The 21083-nt window shown below is 43.6% G+C and overlaps 1 protein-coding gene across 2 annotated transcripts in view; it reads left to right on the top strand.

The window, feature by feature from the left end:
- USH1C (USH1 protein network component harmonin) overlaps positions 1–20840 on the top strand; it is a 64513-nt gene extending 43673 nt beyond the window's left edge. Inside the window, exons 19-26 of one of the 2 annotated variants that reach the window (XM_072619631.1) lie at positions 1424–1543; positions 3140–3190; positions 9083–9124; positions 9642–9695; positions 14014–14113; positions 16705–16814; positions 18011–18066; positions 19192–19363. In XM_072619631.1, the coding sequence (XP_072475732.1) occupies positions 1424–1543; positions 3140–3190; positions 9083–9124; positions 9642–9695; positions 14014–14113; positions 16705–16814; positions 18011–18066; positions 19192–19294 (636 nt within the window). In that variant the 3' untranslated portion in view covers positions 19295–19363. Of the gene's footprint in view, positions 1–1423; positions 1544–3139; positions 3191–9082; positions 9125–9641; positions 9696–14013; positions 14114–16704; positions 16815–18010; positions 18067–19191; positions 19364–20734 lie in introns of those variants that run through there. The other variant, XM_072619630.1, reaches the window with a different exon arrangement.
- Positions 20841–21083: the final 243 nt, after the last annotated feature.

The following is a 21083-nucleotide window of genomic DNA, read 5'->3' as shown; positions in this document are numbered from 1 at the left end:
TCTCTCACAGGGTGGTTTCCTCCATCCATAGCCCTTAACTGCCCCAGGAATGTTGTTTTATGCATTATGCTTCCCCAGACCTTCTAGGTCCCATATTCAAACAAGCAGGGACCATATTAGTGAAGTCTTGCAATGGTTCTCTGAGTAGATGGGGCCAGAAATGCCCAGTGAAGTCTTTTTAGGAACAACCCCATTTTCTCTCCCTTTATATTCTCACCCCGGGAGCAAAAAACCCATTTATGGATCAGTCTTCTAGTTTTATTACTGTCCATGTGACAGTGGACAAGTCACTTCAACATTCTGGGCCTTGATATCTTCATGAAAACAACAGGAGAGAGCAGCACTTGAGTACCACTAAAGGGAAGTATTGACATTGTGGAAATAGTACTAGACCTAAAGTCAGAAGATCTGAGTTCAAATTCTCCCTCTGACATTATGTGATTCTGAGTCTCAGTTTCCTCACCTATAAAATGGGAATGATAATGCTTGCGGTATCTAACTCCCAGGAATGGCATAAGGGAAAGCACTCTGTAAACTATAAAGTACTAAGACAATACAATAGAGTGACCAGTGCCCTAGATTCAGAGTGGGAAGACCTGAATCCAAATTCTGGCTCTGCCATTGATAACTCCTGTGATCTTGGGGAGGTCACATCAGCAATGGACTTCGAAATCAGGAAAAATTGGGTTCAAATCCTGCCTAAAATATTTACCTGCTATATCATCCTGGACAAATCATTTCTTTGTGCATCAGTTTCCACATCTTTAAAATGAAAGGCTTGGACTCGATAGTCTCTAAGATTTTGTCCAGCTCTAAAGCTATGGGACCTCAGTTCCCTTGTTTGAAAAGTGTGGGGAGGTAAACTATATGCCAGTGATTAATAATTAATAATAGTATAAGTATAATGTACTTATTAATAATAAATTAATGACACTTATAAGTATAATATACTTATTAATAATATTGCATTTGCTAATGTTCCTTCTGGCTTTAAATATGTCAATCCTAAGTACCAGTAAGAGTAATAACTTTCTCAGGAAAGGAGCCCTCCAGAGAAGGGGTTGTTCTGGCCCCAGTGGAGTGGAGGGCCCTTGAAAGATACCCTCTTCAAGGATAGGGTCAGACTGGAGCTCAGAAGAGAACAGTCAACCACTGAAATGTTCCAGTCTATGGCATTCAGCTCTGAAGATCCAGTAGCTTTGAGCTCCAATCCAAGAGGTGCTGAATGTGACCTCTTTGAGGTCACCTTTGTACCTCTCTCTGTGCTATAAAAGTCCAGCCTCCAAGGGTTAGCAGGAGCAGTGACCTGAACTAGCTCTGTGGGTATGCATGGACATAGCAAAGATGCCATCAGTGCTGTGAATGGGCCAGGCTGCCCTTGCGGCCACCAAATGAGACTCTCTCTTGAATTGACCCCTCCTAGCCACTTTGTCCGAGTCCGATGCCCCCGCGAGGCCCTGGTGTGTCCACTATCTCCAAACCCGTCATGATTCCTTATGACTTCAACTTCGTCGGCAGGCCAGTGGTCAGATCCGAGGTTTTGGTAAGCCCCTTCAGTTCCCTGTGTGGGCTACACCCTCTGATCCATGTCCTAAGATGCAGGCCACTGTCCTGCAGATGAAAAGAAGGCTCTGTTATTGTGGTGGGGATGTTACAACCTAATTCTAGGGCAAATCAGCCAATATGACCTACCATGCTCACTTGCCAGGAGCCATTATTTCCAAGTCCTGTGTGTGAGGACGTGTTGGTTTGACAAGACCCAGTGTTTGAAGATCAGTCCACTAAGCTTCCCATTAGAACAGTCTCCTCTGTTAGCAATTCTAAATGTCAGAATCCTGACCTTGAAAGGGAAATGCTTAAGGAATCCATGATTTTGTTGGGGTGAGTCCCTCCACTGATACAGGTCATGACTTCTCCACTTGAGTTTGATGATTTTCATGAGCTGCCATAGCCAAACAAAACAAAACAAAACCCAAAAACCTAAAATCCAACAAAAATAACCCTCATCACCAAGTAGCCAACCCTTTGATGATGGCTTCTCTGAAATTATCTAGGTTGGTGCTTGGATAGTAGACACTTGATCAACCCACAATCAAAGCCTTTTTCATCTTGTTGCCGTTCACTAGAGGCTGTCTTCTGCTGGCATAGACATCAAGAACCTTGGCACATCTCCACACCTTAAAAAGGCATCACCTTAGATTTTTGTGACAGCCAGAGAAATGCTTGAAGCAAATTTACTTCCTTTGTTTGATTTAACTTCACCAGTGCTGGGGGTCCTGTGAAGAGAGCAGGGAGTATTTTGCTTTTGTCTTTGTATCTCCGGTGCCCAGCACCATGCCTGGCCCATAGTAAAATCTTAGTAAATGCTTGTTGAATGATGAAAGACTAGATGTAGGTAAGAAAGGACAGATGTGCCTTGGGGCCCCTCACCCCACACCATCAGTGGCGGCCAGGGAATTGGGGTACCACTCACAGCAGCTCTTACACTCATATACCCCCAGTCATAAATGGTTGTCCTACAGATAGAATCACCCTATCCATATGTATCACGTATCTAAAGTCTTCCAGCACTGTGTATCATGTTATCGGCTGGGTACTTACCCACTCAATTTAACAGGATCAGTGAGAGCATTTTCTATTTAACTTCCCAAGAAACCCTACCCAAATGTCAGGAAAAGTTATGTATCATCACTTAGATTATTTTTGGTTTTAATTGTTGTATCAGTTTCCAGAGGAGAAAAGTTCACTCAGTATATAAAAGCTTTTTTTTTAAGCATAGGCCTCATGTTTGGCAATTAATTCAGTGACATCTCCTTCTCTCACTTGTATAATTTTGGGCAGCTTTTGTGGATTAACATGTATCAGAACCTGGAGGAAGTCAGCATAACCACAAAAGAAATCAGGCTTTGATCAAAATAAGAAAATTGCCATTAGAAGTGGTGCTACCCTTGGCCGAGGACCCAGGGACCTCAGCTGTGGCTGTTGGGAGGAGGGGCTTTCTCTGAGCTGGGCCACACCCAGAAGGGTTGGAGAGTGGGTATCTGACACCAGGGGGCAGACAGGTCTTTATTTACACACATAAACATGGACTGGGCCAAGTGGTTAACATCCAATCTGGAAATGTTCTTTTCTTTGGCAGCCACAGGAGATGCTGAAGAGGATGGTGGTTTACCAGTCACCGTTCAGAAAAGTAAAAAAGCTCTACATTTTCCTCTTTTTCCCCGAGTGCTGCTTCTGTCCAGATGGGATAGTCCTGAGCTATGCTAAATGCCCATCAGTAGGGACCCCTGGGATTCCCATGTAGTCATGGTCTAGCAGCCAAGGAGTATTGCAACCTCTTGGCACAGGCTAGAGACCCCAATGCCCATTTGCTTGGGAATTGTTGGAAGACTCAAAGCTATAAACAACATGGGGGCAGGGAGATGATGTACTATATAGGAATGGTGGGAGAGGGGGAGAAAATTGGCCTGCTGCTTCTGTCAAATAGAAGGAAGACTGATAGAAACCCAAGGATTCCATGATTCTAGTTCAACCTGTATCTGAATAGGAATTCCTTCTATGATACCCCTAAATGCCCCAATGTCCACTTGAGAAACTCACTACCTGGTGAGGAAGCCTAATCTGTCTTTGAAATGGTCTAATGATTCAGAAATGCTTCCTTCATCTGAGCTCAAATCTGCCTCCAGGCACTTTTCACTCTTACTGTCCTCTGGAGTCAAGTCTAACAAGGCTCATCACTGTTCCATATGACAGGCCATCGAGTACTTGAAAATTATGACCTTCCCCTAAATCTTCTTTCTACACTAAACAGCTTCAGTTCCTTCAAATGAATTCATTTTTTCCTGGTTTCTAGTTTCCTAGCTATCCTACATGCTACTTCTGGAAGCTATCCAATTTGTCATTCATTCCTAAAATCCTCGGACAACTGAATACAATTTCCTAGATAAGGTCTGACAACAAGGCCTTCACCTCCTTTGTTCTGGACACTGTCTCTGGATAGGGAGGATGAGACTTCAGCTAGGACATGTGTGGCATACCCCACTTGCTTGGCAATCAGTTCAATGCATCTGAATATTACATTAGTTTGTGGGAGGGAGGGAGTTGCTATGTCTCAGTATTGACTCTTACTGACCTTGCACTCCACCAGAATCCCCAGATCTTTTTCACAAGAATTGTAACCTTGTGCTGTGGATTTTTCTAACCAAACTGTAGAGCTTTACATTTATCTAAAATATTTCTCCCTGGGAGATAGTTAGATTAGGTTGTTTCTTTCCTCAGTGAGCTCTTGCAAAGAAACATCATTCCTTGCTGTGACTGAAGGAAGGTTAGGATTTTGTTGTTGGGTGATCATCAGCCTTCCCTCGTACACTTTGAGCCCAGTTTTTTGGTGTACATGTGTGATCCAGCTCTGACCTTGATGCTCAGAGACCTGTAATTCCTCTCAGAATCAGGACCTGATGTCCATTCTCTTGAAACCAAAAAGATCAGTCTTGGAGCCACAACTTTCCCTCTTGGCCATAGAGTAAGGCAGGAGGAAATGAGTTGTTTAAAAGAGGGCCATGGAAAAAGATGGGTAATATGCAGAAAAGAAACTCTGAAGCCAAGTAAATACACAAAACAAAATCATCCAATCAATTATTGGTTGACTACTATGTGAAGGAGATAATTGGAGTGTTGTGAATGGACTGCCCTTGTAGCCATCCAGGACTAACTCAACCTCTGTCATCAAACTGACCAAAAAGATGAATAAATGTTGATTGAATAGAATGTCTGACCTCATCTGCCAAATGAGCATCTCTTTTTGGAGGGAAAGGCATGCCTCCCAGGAATTCTCTGTATCCGTCTGAAAAACTTTCTCTTAGAGACTGAGAACATATGTGTGTATGTACGTTCACATATCCACACACTAAAACTGGGTTCCCCATCAGTCTGTGTGGTCACAGACTCAATTCAGGAAGGTTTTGTTGATCCCTAGAAAATAGGACAGTTCTTTCCTTGCATTGAATTATGGGAAAGAATAGAGGCATTCCCTTCCCCTTTCCCTCCACTCTCTGATCATAGAATGCCAGAGGCCTTAGAGACCATCTGCTTTAAGATTATCACTTTACAAATAGATTTACACGGTCAGTAGCAGAGCCAAGAGAAGAATTCAGGTCTCCAGACTTCCAGTCCAGGGCCATACCTCTCTGCTGCCAAATCTGACATTTTCATCCAGATTTACAGATGATTCCATGGGTCAATACTTTCTCAGTTTTTCACCTGGATGTCTATGTTTGTGCATCAACTCTTCCTCTGGCCTCATTTATTTCTAAACCCAGGCACCTATTGCCTGTTTGGTCACCAGTCATAATTGCCAGTACCCAATAATTCCTCCCCATAGGCTCTTTAAGTCTTCTGCTGGGGTGTTTATTCATTCCTTCTTTATCCTACCTCCCTTCAGATCAGCCTCAACTCCTCCCAAAGTCCTCAACAGTGAAAGGTTTCATTCCATTAAGAAATGGGCTAGACCCAATTTCTCTCTTCTCTATTTTTTGTATAGGAGGAATGGATTTGGACTTGTGTGTGTATGTGTTTTCATTGATGTTTATAATTTATTTTCCCTCAAAGGCTTCAGACATATTTTCTACAATGCCACTTTGCCATCCAATGGCAAATACCCCAGGAAACTAGACTTTTCTCCCAGATTAGAACATAAAAATAGAGAGGAGATAGTATGATCTCCTTCTCTTATGTACTTCTCTCACTCACACCATTCTAGATTCTTCACCATGATCTCATCTGAAATCAGCCAGATTAGGACCACTGGAAACATCCAACAGACTGGCAGAAATCAAAACAAATAAGGCTTTGAACCAATAAGAAATTTTTCTATTTAGTAATTACAGATGGTCCATCTTTGTCTCACACTGAGCCATGTGTGCTATTCATCTGTTGCCTCCTCAGTACATGACCAGACCCCTCCTATTCTGGTAATTCATGCCTCTGATGATACTTTCCATCCCACTCTCTTCTACAAGCATCATTGGTAACATGCTGCCACCTGGTTTGAATTACTTGCAATTTATATTAAGTGACATTTTGTACTAGTCTCTGGTGTGGGTGTTTCCTCCAACAGTGCAAATCACCACTCAAGTTGGTCTATCTTGTACCATCTCATCCATGTCTTCCCATAAGTTTATTATCTCATCTTTACATACCCTTGGGGTGGGGAGTGGAGGAGGAACATGTTCTTCAAGATTCTGTTTTTGACTGGCTTCTCTACCCTTTATATCCTCCCTTGTGAGCTTATCTGCTCCCAGGGCTTCCACTATTACCTCTATGCAAACATATAAGAGCCTAGCCCCAGAGCTTCAAGAAATCTCAGAGGCCACCTCCCTCACTTTATGGAGGAAGAAGCTAAAGTTCAGGGAGGCTGTGACTTGTCCAAAGTTACAGAGGTAGTTACATGGAAAAGCCAGAGTTTGAATCCAGGTCCTCTGATTCCAGAGGTCTTCTTTCTACTGGGGTACCATGCTGATGCAATTGACTCCCAAGTCTATGGTTCTTTTGGACTTTCTCCAAGTTCTAGACTTACATCTCTAGTTGTCTGTAGAACATCCCCAACTGATAACCCATGGGCACCTAAAACTCAACACTCAATTTGATTCAATAAGCATTTATTTTTAAAGAGAAATTGTATGAATATATTTTGGTTTTACATCATCTACATTTCTTGCTGCATCTCTCCCTTCTGCCTCTTAGCAGAGAGCCATCCCTTGTAATAAAAGCGAAAGAAGTTCAGGAAAATTAATCAATGTATCTAAAAAGTCTGAGATTGTATGCAGCTTTCCAGACCTGTACCCCCCCCCCCCAGTTCTGTAAAGAAGGTTCTCAGGGAGCTACAGTCTGTTAGATAGACAGATGGTTACAAAAGGATCCAATAGTCCACACCGTCCCTATAATAAAGGCCTTAAACTGTTAACTTTCTCTAGAAACTTGTGTTCCCATGACTCTCTGAGAAGTATGAAGGCTGAAAAACCTTCAAAAATCAAAGGAATGTATCTCTTAGTTGTGGGATTTGAGTTATTATGACAGACTTTGGAGAAAGCTTCCTTAGGCAAGATGGTTTGCCTAAACTATTAAGCACCTATTGTGCGCCAGAACCTATAGCCAAAACAATTTCTCCTCTTTCCCCCCAAAAATCTGTTTTTCCTTCTTATACCACTCTACCAGGAATACCGCCATTCACCCTGTTCCCTCTATTTGAAACTTTTGTGTTATTTTTAACTCTTTCCTCTCCCTCACCTCTTGAATCCAATTAGTTGCCAGGTCCTGTCCATTTGGATACCTTCCTCACATCCCCCAATCTTCCATAGCACTGTGTACCTTTCTAATGTAGTGCACCATGTATGTGATTCATTTGTTGTCTCCTCGATGGACTGAACCCCTCCTCTTCTGATAATTCATGCCTCAAATGATGCCTTCCATCCCACTCTTTTCTGTAAGCATCGTTGGTAACATGCTACCATCTTCTTTGGATTACTTGCAATTTACATTAAGTGACATTTTATACTCTGATAGTCTCTGACGTGGGTACGTCCTCCAACAATGTTTCCTCACTACCCATCCACATTGGCCTATCTTATAAAATTCTTATCCATGTCTTCCCATAAATTCAACCCCAGGAGACCAACCAATGTCTGCGGAGGTGGGGTGGTAGGGATTTCAGGTTTTCTTGGTGTCACTAAGATAACAATGAAGTCCACATTCTATTCATCAGTTATCCATCACTCGTGCCAAGTGGAGAGCTCATCTTTCTTCAGTCATGCATTTCATATAATTCATAATCCCCTAAAATACACTTATGCCTTTATATTACATTTACCTGTGTACACATAATATTTATCCTAGTTGTCCTTCATTCTTGAGGAGGATAAAATCCTATTTATTCTGTTCCCTCCTTAGACTAAGCTCCATGAGAAGAGGGATATCCACTTGTCAAAATTCCACGTCTTCTGCTCCAGGCAAACTGCTCATAACAAATGTTTGTTCAACTTAATTCAATTGAACTATTCTCAGGCTGCATCCCTCCTTCTTTTTTCTTAGCCCAGAGAGCATTCCCCCAGGGATCTGTCCCTAGGAAGTTTTTTTTCCATGAATTGGTTCTATTTATCAGAAAACATCTTACAAAAACTTCTAACCACTAGGATGTCTAACCATTTATTCATTCAACAGGCATTTGCTGAGTGGCTATCATGTCCACAGCCCGGTAGGGAATCCAGAGTTTTGTGAATAACACAGAGTACCTCCCTTGGAGGAACTACAGTCTCAAAGGTGGAGAGATGACTGTAATAGGAACTAGTAGTCCTTCCTACCCTGATAATAGGAGCTAGTAGAGCTTACTACCCTATGATCGACCTTAAAGTGTTATCCTTTCTTAGTAACCTCAGTTCTGTGCTCAGGACTCTCCATTATTGAAAAGCCTTCTAGAACCAAAAGGAATGAGTCTCTAATACTGGGATTTAAGTTTGTGTGATGCACTATAGGGAAAGTATCTTTGAGCAAGAGGGTCTTCCTAGTATCCTTTTCATCAGAGTTGTTCAACACAAGGCTCTAAGACTGCTTAAGACTGACAACACTCTCCAGTGAGACCAGAACCAGATTAAAATGCATTTGGAAAATATTTTTTAAAATAGAAATAAAACCTAGATAACATTACATTTTAAAAACTAAGTCAATATGCAGCCAAATTTCCTCATGTATGGATGAGGGCCACCTTTTCTATTTGAGTCTGGCATTGTTGCTTTAAATCATTTTTCTCATTTGGGATACGCCATTTTCTTGGCCCACCTCTTCTTCCCCAATTCTTAGGTTGGGACTGCTCTGCCTGTAGGGGGATAAAACTTCCTCCCCCAAAGGTCCAGGCCTCTCTGTTTTGTGCTTGATTCTGCCTCCCTCCTTCCCCCCTCCATGCAACATGCATGCTTTTCTCACTCTCGTTCCATTACTGAGTTTGCTTCACTATACTTGGAGCTTGGTCTGCTCTGAATTCCATTCCCTGTGAGAAATTATATGCTCCCTAAATTCTCCTCTTTGTCTCCAGGACTTCAGGAAATATGAGGAAGACTTTAACCCTTATTCCATGGTAAGAAACAGATACCCTTGGCATCCCTGAGGGGTTGGAGGGAGGGAGAGGGAGAGATGAGTAAGAAGGGTCAGCCCAGGTTTGAGGTGATCCACAAGGGCTGCTGAAATTGAGCCAGATTGTACCCTGGAAAGACCAGGTAGGAATGTGAAGGTAAGGTCTGTATTATCTGTCTGCCAGAAAGAGCCCTGAACCTTGAAAGCACTCATATCCCTTCCCCAATACTCACAGTCCATTTGGTGTGGGGGGATGCAAGGTCTGTAAGCTGAATTATCTTATATATGTAACTGCCTGGGAAGGGCTCAAAGAAGTTTGTAATGCCCTTGATATGATCCTGGAGTAAGGATCCAGGATCATGACTGGAGTAAGTTGGAAGTGGGTGGTATGTAGGCATGAATCTTTGAGAGGTTTGTGGCTTCTTATTCAAGAAACCCCATATCTCCTTACCTGGAAATTTCTCTTCCACATCCAATTTTTCCATTAATATTCAAAGGTCTCATACTGTCTCTCTTTCCAGTTCCTCCCAGAGCAGATCGTGGGGAAAGATGTCCGACTTCTACGAATTAAAAAGGTAATACAGCTACTAGGGGTAGGGGTCTTCTCCTCCACGTCCAAAGGCAACCACATTGCGGCTACCATGCTGCCCCTGAAGCAGAGAGAAATCTATCCTTCTCTTGCCCAGTTCAGCCATACTTGTCTTATAAAACGAAAACATGAGCGATCTCCTGGTCTGTCCCCCTCTATGCCTGCAGACAAATCCCCCCACTCTGTCACCCAAGTAAGGTCATGCCCAATGATGTTACCCTTGGAAGGACAGCTCAAGTGTGTTTCCTCAAGTGTCTCCTAACATGCTTTGTGATGTCGTGAAGATCTTTCTTTTCCTAATCCTTGGGCCATCCAACTATCCCCATTATTATGGGGCAGTATTGAACTGGAGCTCCATTGTATTAGAAGCCATGTAAAGACATGAGATGAATTTTCTCCTCTGGGGTAGAGATGGGGAGGATTTAGGTGAGCTGTAGGCTCTTCCCCTCCTTTCTAGTACAAACCCTAAAGTAGATTAAAAGCTTTCCTGGAGCCCCCAGATCTGGGCTGGGTTGGGTTGCCTCCCTTTTCTCTGTCTTCCCATTGTTTTGATTTCAACAAGCATCTATTAAGTGTTTACTGTGTGCTTAGAACTGCACTAAGCTCTGTCCTCTGTTCTCTCTTTTGCTTATCATCCATCAAAGTTTATCCTGGGTTTCTATAAATAAATAAATAGTAGTAGTAGTAGCAGTAGCAGTAGCAGTAGCAGTAGTAGTAGTAGTAGTAGTAGTAGTAGTAGTAGTAGTAGTAGTAGTAGTAGTAGTAGTAGTAGCAGTTATATAGCTCCTACTATGTGCACAGATATTTTACAAATATCATCTCATTTGATCTTCATAACCACCCTTTGTGGTAGGTGCTATTATTATATACACGTTATAGCTGAGGAAACTGAGGCAAACATAGGATAAGTAACTTGCCCAAGATTCTATAGGCATCAAGTGTATGATGCTGGATCTGAACTCAGTTCTTCCTGAGACTCCAGGTCTAGTGCTCTGTGCACTGTTCCTCCTGACTGCTAAGTGATATAGACAGAGGGTAGTCAATCACTCATCAGAGATCTATTGTGTATATGGGGAGGTTTATTAATGCCTCTGGAGGATGCTAGATTTGATTACTTCTACCATACTGCCCAATTCTAGGGTCTAGCAGTTTGATAGAGTGTGGATAGTGAAGCCCCTTTTCTCGATTTCAGTCCAGATGGGAGCTGGAAGGTGGGAATCCAGCCTTTGCTCTTCTTGGACTCTTGGGACCCTTCTGACGCAAGTTGTTTCTATTTCAGGATCCTTGGGGAGGCGGAATCTGGAGGTCTGTGAACCTTTAAACTGTAGAACTGTTTTTTAATAGTGATCAATTCATTTCATCTAGTTATTTTTTCCTATAAAAAACCCTGAAACCCAGAGGGCAGGATAGTTCAGTGGAAAGAGCCCTGCTCCAGTAGCAGAGTCCCTCAAAGCTCTGTCACTAACTATGAGAGCACGGGCGATGATTAGGCAAATCACAGAACTTTTTTTTTCAAAAATAATGTTTAAAGAAGGTGTCTGGCCTAGACAGCCAATCTATTCCATCCACTCCCACAGTTTGGTATCACCCTAGAAATCAGAGGATATTGGGAGAGTTTCTCAGAATGTGCTGTTGGAAAGAACCCCATAGAAAGGATTTTGTACACTGTAAAAGTGCTATGTAAACAAGAGTTGATACTACTACCACTACTACCAGTATTAGTATTATTAAATTCAACAAACATTTACTAGGAGCCTACTATATGCAAGGCACTGTCCTAAATGTTGGAGACACAAAACTGGTATAGCAGGAAAAGCTAGATGGTACAGTAGATAGAGCACTTGGCCTGGAATCTGGAGGACCTAAGTTCAAATCTAGCTGTAGATATTTACTAGCTGTATGACCCTAGGCAAGTCACTTGACCTTTGTCTGCCTCAATTTCCCCAATCATAAAAGTATCTACCTCGTAGGATTGTTGGAAGGTTCAAATGAAAAAAATATTTGTAAATTAATAAGGGCATCTGGGTGGCACAGTGGATGGAGCACCAGGCTTGGAGTCAGGAAGATTTGCTATCTTCCTGAGTTCAAGTCCACCATCAGACACTTACTAGCTGTGTGACCCTGGGCAAGTCACTTCACCCCGTTTGCTTTAGTTTCCTCATCTGAGCCAGAGAAAGGAATGGCAGACCACGCCAATGTCTTTGCCAAGAAAACCCCACATGGGACCACGAAGATTTAGACATGACTGAAACAACACAATATAGTGCATAGTAGCTGCTTTTTCCTATACCAGCTTAGAGTCAATAGATTTAGGTTCAAATTCTAGCTCCACCACTGAGCACCAGTGTGATGTTGGACAAGTGATTTCGCCTCTTTGGCTTCCTCATCTTTAAAATGAAGGGGTGCACTTGATGATTTCAAGGGTCCTTTCCAGCTCTAAATCTATGTGGCTACGAAGTTATTATTTCCATTGGTCATAGGGTCAGCACTTATTATATGCCAGGCACCATGTTAATTGCTGAAAGTCAGAATCAGTCCCTGGCTTCAAGGAGGTTACATTCTAACGTGGAAAGTAACATATAGACATATGTATGTATGTATGTGTATATATGTGAACCAGGTAGCATAAATGATATATGCAGAATGGAAGGATGGTCTTAACTCCAAATCCCATCTCCACCATTATGTGACCACCAAAAAAATCATAGGACCAATTACATTTAATTCAACACATGTCAGTGAGATACCAAGTATGTGCAAGGCCCTGTACCAGGCCATGAAATAGTGAGGTGTTTAAATTAGAATGGACCTTAGACATTCATAGTCTGACCTGGTCATTTTGCAGATGAGGAAAAACAAAGTGATTTGCCCAATTTTATAAATTAAGTTAGCTTCAGAGATAGAATCAGAACCCAGGTCTCCCGTTCTCTTCTTTCCTGTCCTCAGTTTTCTCCTTTGTAAAAGGATGAGCTTGGGATAGAAGGTCCCTTTCAACTGAGATGTTTTATGTGTCTGTGACTCTAATTCTGGCTGGTTGTGTGACTCTTCTATTAAAGAAGGTAGAAATACTTCAGCCTGACTGTCTCCCAGCGAGAAGCCCAAAGCCCCATGAAGCTTCTGATAAGGAGAAATTTTCGTGATTTGTTCTCTGCTGCATTACTGAGTCAAGGCCCCACCCCGATATCTGGAAATGCCTGAGGTGATCACTCATCCAGGGGCCATTGTGGCAAGGACACAAACTTGGCGTTGCTGTTACTGTCGCTCTTTTCTGTTATTGTCCCCAACCCCAAACTCCAACCCCAATAAAGGGAGTGTCTAGAGTCTTAGGCAGGGCAAGTGCAGCACATGCAGAGAAGGACTTCTTTCACTGGCTACCAATATCTTCCCCCTTCAGATTACCTTCATATATACTCTGTGTCTGTGTGTGTGTGTGTGTACATATGTGTGTGTATCCTTTATGTACGTCTCTTGCAGGTCATCTCTCCCTGTAGAGTACAACCCATATGGAGAGCAGGGACTATTTTTGCCTTTCTTTGTATCCCCAGAACTGAACACAATGTCCGACACATAATAGGTGCTTCGTGAATGCTTGTTGACTTGCTGCTGATTGCTGCCTCCAGTGCATCCTATCTATGTGACACTGGGCAGGTCATTTAACTTTGTCAGGCCTCAGTTTCCTCATCTGTAAAAAAGAAAGAAGGAAACAGACATTTATGAATCACCTATTACTAAGACACAATGCTAAGTGTTTTACAAATATTATCTCATTTTGTCCTCACAATAACCCTGGGAGGAAGGTGCTTTTTTACAGTTGAGGAAACTGAGGCAGGCGGCAGTAAAGTGGCTTGCTCTGGTCCCACAGTCATTGAGTACCTAAGGCTAGGAAGTCTCCTTACCTGCCTCTAAAGAGTTGGATTGTTTGTTGTTGTTTGGTAGTTTTTCAGTTGTGTCTAACTCTAAATAACCCCCTTTGGGGTTTTCTTGGCAAAGATCCTGGAGTGGTTGGTTATTTCCTTCTCTAGCTCACTTTACAGATGAGGAAACCAAGGCAAATGGGGTGAAGTGACTTTTCCTAGCAAGTATCTAAGGCCAGATTTGAACTCTGGAAGATGAGTCTTTCTGAATCCACCCCTGGCCCTCTATCCACTGCACCACCTAGCTGCCCGTAAGGAGCTTGGCCAGATTGCCTCAAAGGTCATTTTCAACCCTCAGTCTGTGGATCCATGCTCTCTCACCACATACCCAGCACTTATAGACTGCTGGTCTCTCCAGGTCTCCCATCCTCTTTCTCTACCTCTTTTCAGGAAGGGTCATTAGATCTAGCTGTTGAAGGTGGTGTCGATTCCCCAGTTGGGAAAATCGTGGTGTCTGCCGTTTACGAAGATGGGGCTGCTGATCGTCATGGTAAGTACCATGGGGGCCGTGTTGGAGGTGGGGAAGAAAACCACCATCACCTAAGGTTTGCTGAGGGCTGGCCTTGTGTGTAGATAGTCTATGCAGCTGCCTGAGCAATAATTCCACATGGAATGCCTTTCCCCATCTCCATATGTCAAAATCCTGCCCACCATTTATTTCCTTTTTTTTCCTGCCCAATTTTTTTTTAATGGATCAATTAACAAACATTTATTAAATGCTTACTGTGTGGCCAGCACTAGAGTTATAAAAGAGTCAAAAGTCCCTGCCCTCAAGGAGCTCACAATCTAATGGAGAAGACCCAACTTTTTGAGACTTGGCTCCAATGCCACCTCCTCCATGCAGCCTTCCCTGATCCCCTCAACCTCATAACAGGATGAGGCATCCCCCTCCACTGGATTCCCCGTAGCCCTCTGTTATGGTGCTTATCATGTTTGAGTGACATCATTTGTTCTTATTCCTCCCCCAAGAGGCTGTAAGTACAAGATGAGCTCCAAGCATTATTGTAGTAAAAACAGCTGCCATTTATATGAAAAAACCTTTAAAACCTGCAAAGCCCTTCACATAAATTATCTCCTCAGAGCTCTCCATAACCCTAGGAGATTGGTCCTGCTGGCATCATTAGCCTCATTTTCCAGATGAGGAAGCTGGAGCTCAGTGAGATTAAATGACATATACACAGCTAGGAAATGTCAGAGATGGGGTTTGAACCCAGGTCTTCCTGTGTCCAAATTCACTTCTCTCTCTGCTGCTTCATCTCCCTTCCCCAGAGCCTAGCACACAGTAGATTCTCAATTGATCTAGAAGTCACAACCAGAAGAGGCCTTAGAAAACTACAAAAAATGATAAAGTATGTCTCCTTTTCTAGACCCTTTTTTCCTATTGATTCCCCTCTCCCTTTTATTAAGGACATAATCTTTCCCTAATGGAGCCTTTGCTGTTGTTGTTCAGTTATGTCCGACTCTTCGTGACCCCATTTGAGGTTTTCTTGGCAGACACACTTGAGTGGTTTGCCATTTCCTTCTCAGGCTCATTTTACAGATGAGGAAACTAAAGCAAACCAGGCTTGTCCAGGGTCACACAGCTAGTAAGTGTCTGAGGCTGGATTTGAACTCAGATCCTCCTGACTCCAGGCCCAGCACTCCATCCATGGACCTCCTGGATGCCCGAATAAAGAATCTACTAGTCTATTTATCAATTCAGTGGTTCCTCACCTAGGATTTGTTAACTTCCTTTGAAAAATACTTGGATAACTGTGTAACTGGTTTACTTTGTAATCCTGTGTATTTTGTTGTATGTCTTTAAAAACATTCTTCTGAACAGGCTTCAACAGACTCAGAAGAAGTCCAGAACCCTGATCTAGAACAATCACATCATTTAACAGATACAATCAGGGGGTCTTTTCTCCAGAGCTAGAAGGGCCCTCAAAAGTCATCTATTCCAACTGCCTCATGATAGACAGGAAACTGAGGCCCCAAGACACCAAGTGATGTGTTTGAGGTTACCCTGATAGTAAGCATCAGAGCTGGGGTGTGAACTCAAGGCTTCAGTCTCCAACACTGGATCTTCCTTCCGGAGAAATGATTAAGATAAAGGTAGCTAGCAGGATCCCAGGCCTTGGCAATTGCTATTAAGGACTTCAGTGAGAAGTCCATTTATCTGGTGCTTTTCATGACAGTCTTTTTTTGTCCTCTGGGCATAGGAGGGATCAATGGATGAATCTTATAATCTAGGGAGGCCTCAGGGGAGAGCACTGAATTGGAAGTCACGGGACTCCACTTGGAATCCCACCTTTGCTGCTTGCTACCTTCATGACCTTGGATCAATCTCTGCCTTGTCTTGGTCTCAGTTTCCTCCCTTGTAAAGTGAGGAAGTTGGACTAGATTATTTCTCTTTCCACCCCATGATTTTATGATTCCCAACTGAAATCAGGGTCCTACTAGGAGGAAGGTCACATCCAGCACCTTTAGGTGAAAGGGAGAGGCCCAGCAAAGGGAAGGAGAGTGGATCAAAAAGAGAGGTTGGGCACATTATATGTCCTTTGCAGTGGGGTTTTTTTGGGGGGATGGGGGGAGATATTCATGATTCTTACATGGTTTAGTTTTTTCTGGTTTCTTGTTCCCTTTACAGGGGCATGGCCAACCCATTGCCTCTACCATCAGGCTTTGCATAACATTCCCACTACCTCCTCTCCAAATAAGGAAACTGAGGCACAGAGGTGATCTACCATAGTCACACAGCAAGGAAGCATCCCATCTGGTCTCATCTCATTTCCTTTCTGTGTTTACTTTGATAGAGAAGCTTTCCAGTGTTGGTCATCTGAGGTGCATCTGAGGCTGCTTTCATGGGGCAGAGAAAGCAGGGACAAAATTGCTTGCTTAGAGCAACTAGAGCTTAGAGCACACCCTGTCCCTGGGGCGTGGGCACTGTTGTTGGTGGTGATAGTACTTTGTTTTTAAAGAGGATCAATGAGGATCAATTAAAGAGTTAGTCAAAGGCTGGAGTCAATGGTATGTGAGGGGAGGGAGGCAGAATATCTCCCATTGGCTAAAAAGTCTTGTCTGCCATGTTGCTCCTGCCAGGTGGCATTGTGAAAGGCGATGAGATCATGGCGATTAACGGTAGGATCGTAATGGACTTCACCTTGGCAGAGGCCCAAGCAACCCTACAGAAGGCCTGGAACCAGGGCGGGGTAAGAATAGTCCCTACCCTTACATTGGAATGTAACAATAATAATCCCAAGCATTTCATAGCTTAGCATTTGACACACATTAGCCCATTTGATCCTCCCTTGGAGGTAGGTGTTCTTATTATCCCCATTTTATAGATGAGGACATTGAGACTGATGGATATTAAGTCATTTACTCAGAGTCACACAGAAGGTAAATGTCTGAGGCTGGATTTGACCTCAGGTCTTCCTGACTCTAAGTCCAGGGCTCTATCCATTGGGCCACCCAGCTATCAAATTCCTTGAGGACAGAAATCTATTTTTTTTCTTTTGCTTTTATTTTGTATTCCTAATGCTTGGTATAGTGCCTGGCACATAGTAAACACTTAATAAATGCTTACTGATTGATGCCAACTTGACTATCTACCCATTCATACACATCTGGCCTTTGGAAGTGAGATCAACATCTTTTATTATGTCCACACTCCATGGCGCAAGGCAGTGTTTAAGTTCTCAGGCATCACAGTATCATTAGTGTCCCAAAAGATACCAGCAACCCCCACCAAACACATCTCTCAAAATAGTAAAATGTTTCCCTTAAGGGAGATGCTATCTGAGACCTGTCAGTCTCTCCAGAGTAAATCTCCTTCTTCTTCCCTGTGAGAAAACATAGAAGGAACATCCCATCTGTAAAAGATAATTATTTATAGGAACAGAAACTACCTCTTATTAGCCAGGAGGGCTTTGAGACCAGAGAGTATGTTGCCAGTGGGTCTTGAGTTCCTGGGTTCCAAGGTGTTATGGAAACAAATGGGTTACCCAGGCCTATTCCAGAGGTGGCATAGATCAGTACAAAGAGCACTGAGTGGGAGGTCAAAGACCTGGGTTAGCTTCCACTCCTCCCTGCTTACCTGTATGACTTTGAGGGAGCCACTTGACATCTCAAAGCCTCAGTTTCCACAGTTTTACAGTCAAAGGGTTAGATCAGTTGACTTCAAAAGTACCCACCAAATATAACTCCTGTGATTTTAAAAATTGGTCATTTTGTATGCTACTTAACATTTTGAGTTGTGAATGATGATTACAGGATATATAAAAGAGTCCCTGTTGTTGTTTGGGGAAAGGTATATGTGATGGGATAGGCACTGGCAAATGTCTTGTCCATATCATCAGGGCAGCAGGAACTGTGTGCCCAGAGTAATGCTCATCTCTCCCCGCAGGACTGGATCGATCTTGTCATTGCAGTGTCCCCACCCAAGGAGTACGACGATGAGCTGTAAGTCCCTGTTAGAGTCTTGCCTCTGACCACTTCATGCAACCGAGTCAACCTTCACATAAGCCTACAAGTGGGGAAAAATACATCCTCTCCCCCCATTCAGGCTTCCTCAGATACCTTGCCCTCTTGGGAATATCTTGAGGTCCCATCATCTCCATAAAGTCTTCCAGATTAAAGATTTGTCCTGCACTTTGCAAATGACCACTTACAATACCTCCATGTTTGTCCAAGGGTCAGAGGGGCCATGGCCCAAGCCCCATATATAAGGACACACCTGTCCCTTGTTTGCTCAATCAAGCCCTCCCCCTTCCCTCTCTCCCCCCTTCTCTCTTTTCCTTCTTCTCTCTCTCCTCTCCCCACTTCCCCTTCTGACTTTCTTTCCTCTCTCCCTCTCTTTCTCTACCTCTACTCTCCCTCTTTTCCTCCTTTCCCCCATCTTCTCTCCCCTTCCTGTCTCACTCTTTTCTCTTCTCCCTCCATCCCACTCTCTACCTTCCCATCTCTTCCTTTCCCTCTTTCTCCATCTCTCTCTCCCTCCCCCTCTTTTTCCCTCCCCTGCTCTCTCAATTCCTCTTCTCCTTCTCCTCCCCTCCTCTTCCTCCTCATTACATTTGTCTGTGATTCTCTCCTTTGAAGTCTGGTGCCCTGTCTCTCTGACTCCTGCATGTAGACACTACTTCAGTAAGATTCACCATAATCACATTTTACTTCAGCATCAGACATCCATCATTAATCCCAAAGCTGACATTCTAACTAAAACAACTTCTTATCACAGAAAGAATTCTGGATTTGGAGTCTGGGCTCCAGTATTGCCTCAGACACTTAATAGCTATGGGACCTCAGGCAAGTCATTTCTTGACTCTGGCCTTATGAAATGGGTGGGACCAAAGGCTCTTCTATGGTCTCTGATCTCCCATATTGTAATCCTGTCTTTGATGACTAGAGGCCCCAGTAAGTCTTAGGGAAGACAGCATTACTCAGGCCCCTCTGTCTTCTTAAACTTCTAGGAAGATGACCAGGGTGGGGGTTGGGGAAAGAAGGGGCTACACCTGCAAAAAGATCCACGAGCCCGAAGGAAATAACATGAGTCGCCATTTTGTGTGTTTTCCTGCTCTCTGTATGTAGCTCTTCTCTTCCCTCCTCTGCAGACAGCAGCCCCCAGCCACTCAGAAAGAGCCTTGAGGGCAGCACCCCTGTGCACAGACATGGGTTTCTCCTGCAGCTGTAGCCCCTGCAGCATTCCCTCATGGTGAATAGACAGTCCTTCCAAGGTTGATCATTCTGCTGCCAACCTGTCATCTTGCACAGTTTAGCAGTGTTCTTTGGACTGCTCCCTGAGTCACCAAACACTCTTGGTACTACCCTACGTCATCCCCCAAACATACCACTGAGGCAGATGTTTGACTAAGGACAGGTCCCTGACTCATATATGACATGGCAGTGATGATCAGGAGAATAGCACGATTTTGCCAGTCTATTCCACAGGCTAGGGGACTGGGAGTCCTGTCTTAACCCTGTCTTCCAACCCATGGCCAGCACCATGCTTATCTCTGCCATGTGGGTTTGTGTGGCCCTGATCTGAGTTGGAATCACAGCCTGGAATTCTGTCCTTTGCCATCTCATTCCATGTTGGGAACAAACAATACCACAAAACACAGGACAAAGGTAGCATTGGCACCATAGGGAAAAATGCTGCCAGTAATTTCCCTCTAATTAAAAATGTAACAGGCATATTTCTTATTAAATCCTAATATGATTGACACATGGAAAATGAACTGTCCTCACTCTTGGGGTACAATCAGTCAATTTTTATTAAGTGCCTACTATGTGCCAAACCCTGATGATGCAAATACAAAGAAAGAAACAATCCCCAATCTAATGGAGCCTCTAAGTCTATTCCAAGCACCCTATCTCCATTCTAGTCCAGAACTACCAACCAGAGTTGGATCAAATTTAAGAGTTTTTCAAAGCTGGTCCAAAGAACTGTAACTAGTGTTCCTTACATCCTTTCCTGCCTTGGGTTATATGAAAAACAACGTTTCTTGTTTCTTCTCCCTCCATTCCTGCTCCTATGCCAGGAGACCCATCTCAGATCTGTAGAGTGTGACTTGTGCCCCCCACCCCATGTCAGGGGGTTCCCATGGGCAGAACCAGCAAGCAGATGGGTATATTACCACTGTTTGACATAGTCTGAAGCCTAGATTCTGGGAACCAGCAATGACTTGACTCTAGGCTGAGTCTGCTTGGAAAATTTGGCCTTCTGCCATTGGATTTAACTTGTCATTCCCATTTCACAAAATGTTAAGACTATATACTCCTACTGTTTTTGCTCTGACACCCTGGTGGCCTCTGGGGGCCTCCCTCTGTCCTGGGGAGTGGGTCTGGCCTTAAGTTTTCTGTCACTTGTAATCTCTGCTTTCCCAAAGGGTTTTCTTGGCCTGCTTTCTATCGCTTTCCATCCTATCCTTTCTGATATCACAAGAAAAAAGTTAGCTCTCCTCATACCTTGCAATCCTGTGGGCCCATAGTTGGCTAGTATGTCCACAGGCAGAGGAGAGAGGGAGAGAGGCTTTCTGCTAAAGACGTGCATGAGCTTTGGTGGATGGTGAGCCAGACTTTGCCTGGAGGCTGCTGGTGTGTCACCCTTCTCCCTTCCCTTGTGTTACAGGACATTTTTTTGAAGTCCAGGAGACACCAAATCCACGCCTAGCTGACATCCAGTCTCTGATTCTTCCGTCTGAACCTGTGACTGGTCATCTGCTTTTAAGAATGCCCTACTGCTCTGATTTTGATCCTCACAGATCACTGGATCCTTTTCTGGGAGATTCCACAGTCAGCAGGATGTCTTCCCATCTGTCATTCAACACTAATGCTTCCTTGAGCCAGACTGGAACTGAGCAGCTCAGTCCTGCCCATCTCCTCTCCAGGAAGGCTGAGAAGGAGTTCTCAGGAGGGGGGAGTGGGGAGGGGGGAGAAATGACTTTGATAAGACTGAGGGAAGTCCTTTATCAGTGTTA

Source organism: Notamacropus eugenii, chromosome 6, assembly GCF_028372415.1.
Source record: "Notamacropus eugenii isolate mMacEug1 chromosome 6, mMacEug1.pri_v2, whole genome shotgun sequence".
Taxonomy (NCBI): Eukaryota; Metazoa; Chordata; class Mammalia; order Diprotodontia; family Macropodidae; genus Notamacropus; species Notamacropus eugenii.
The sequence above is the reverse complement of the archived record's forward strand: the minus strand, read 5'-3'. Positions and strand labels throughout refer to the sequence as shown.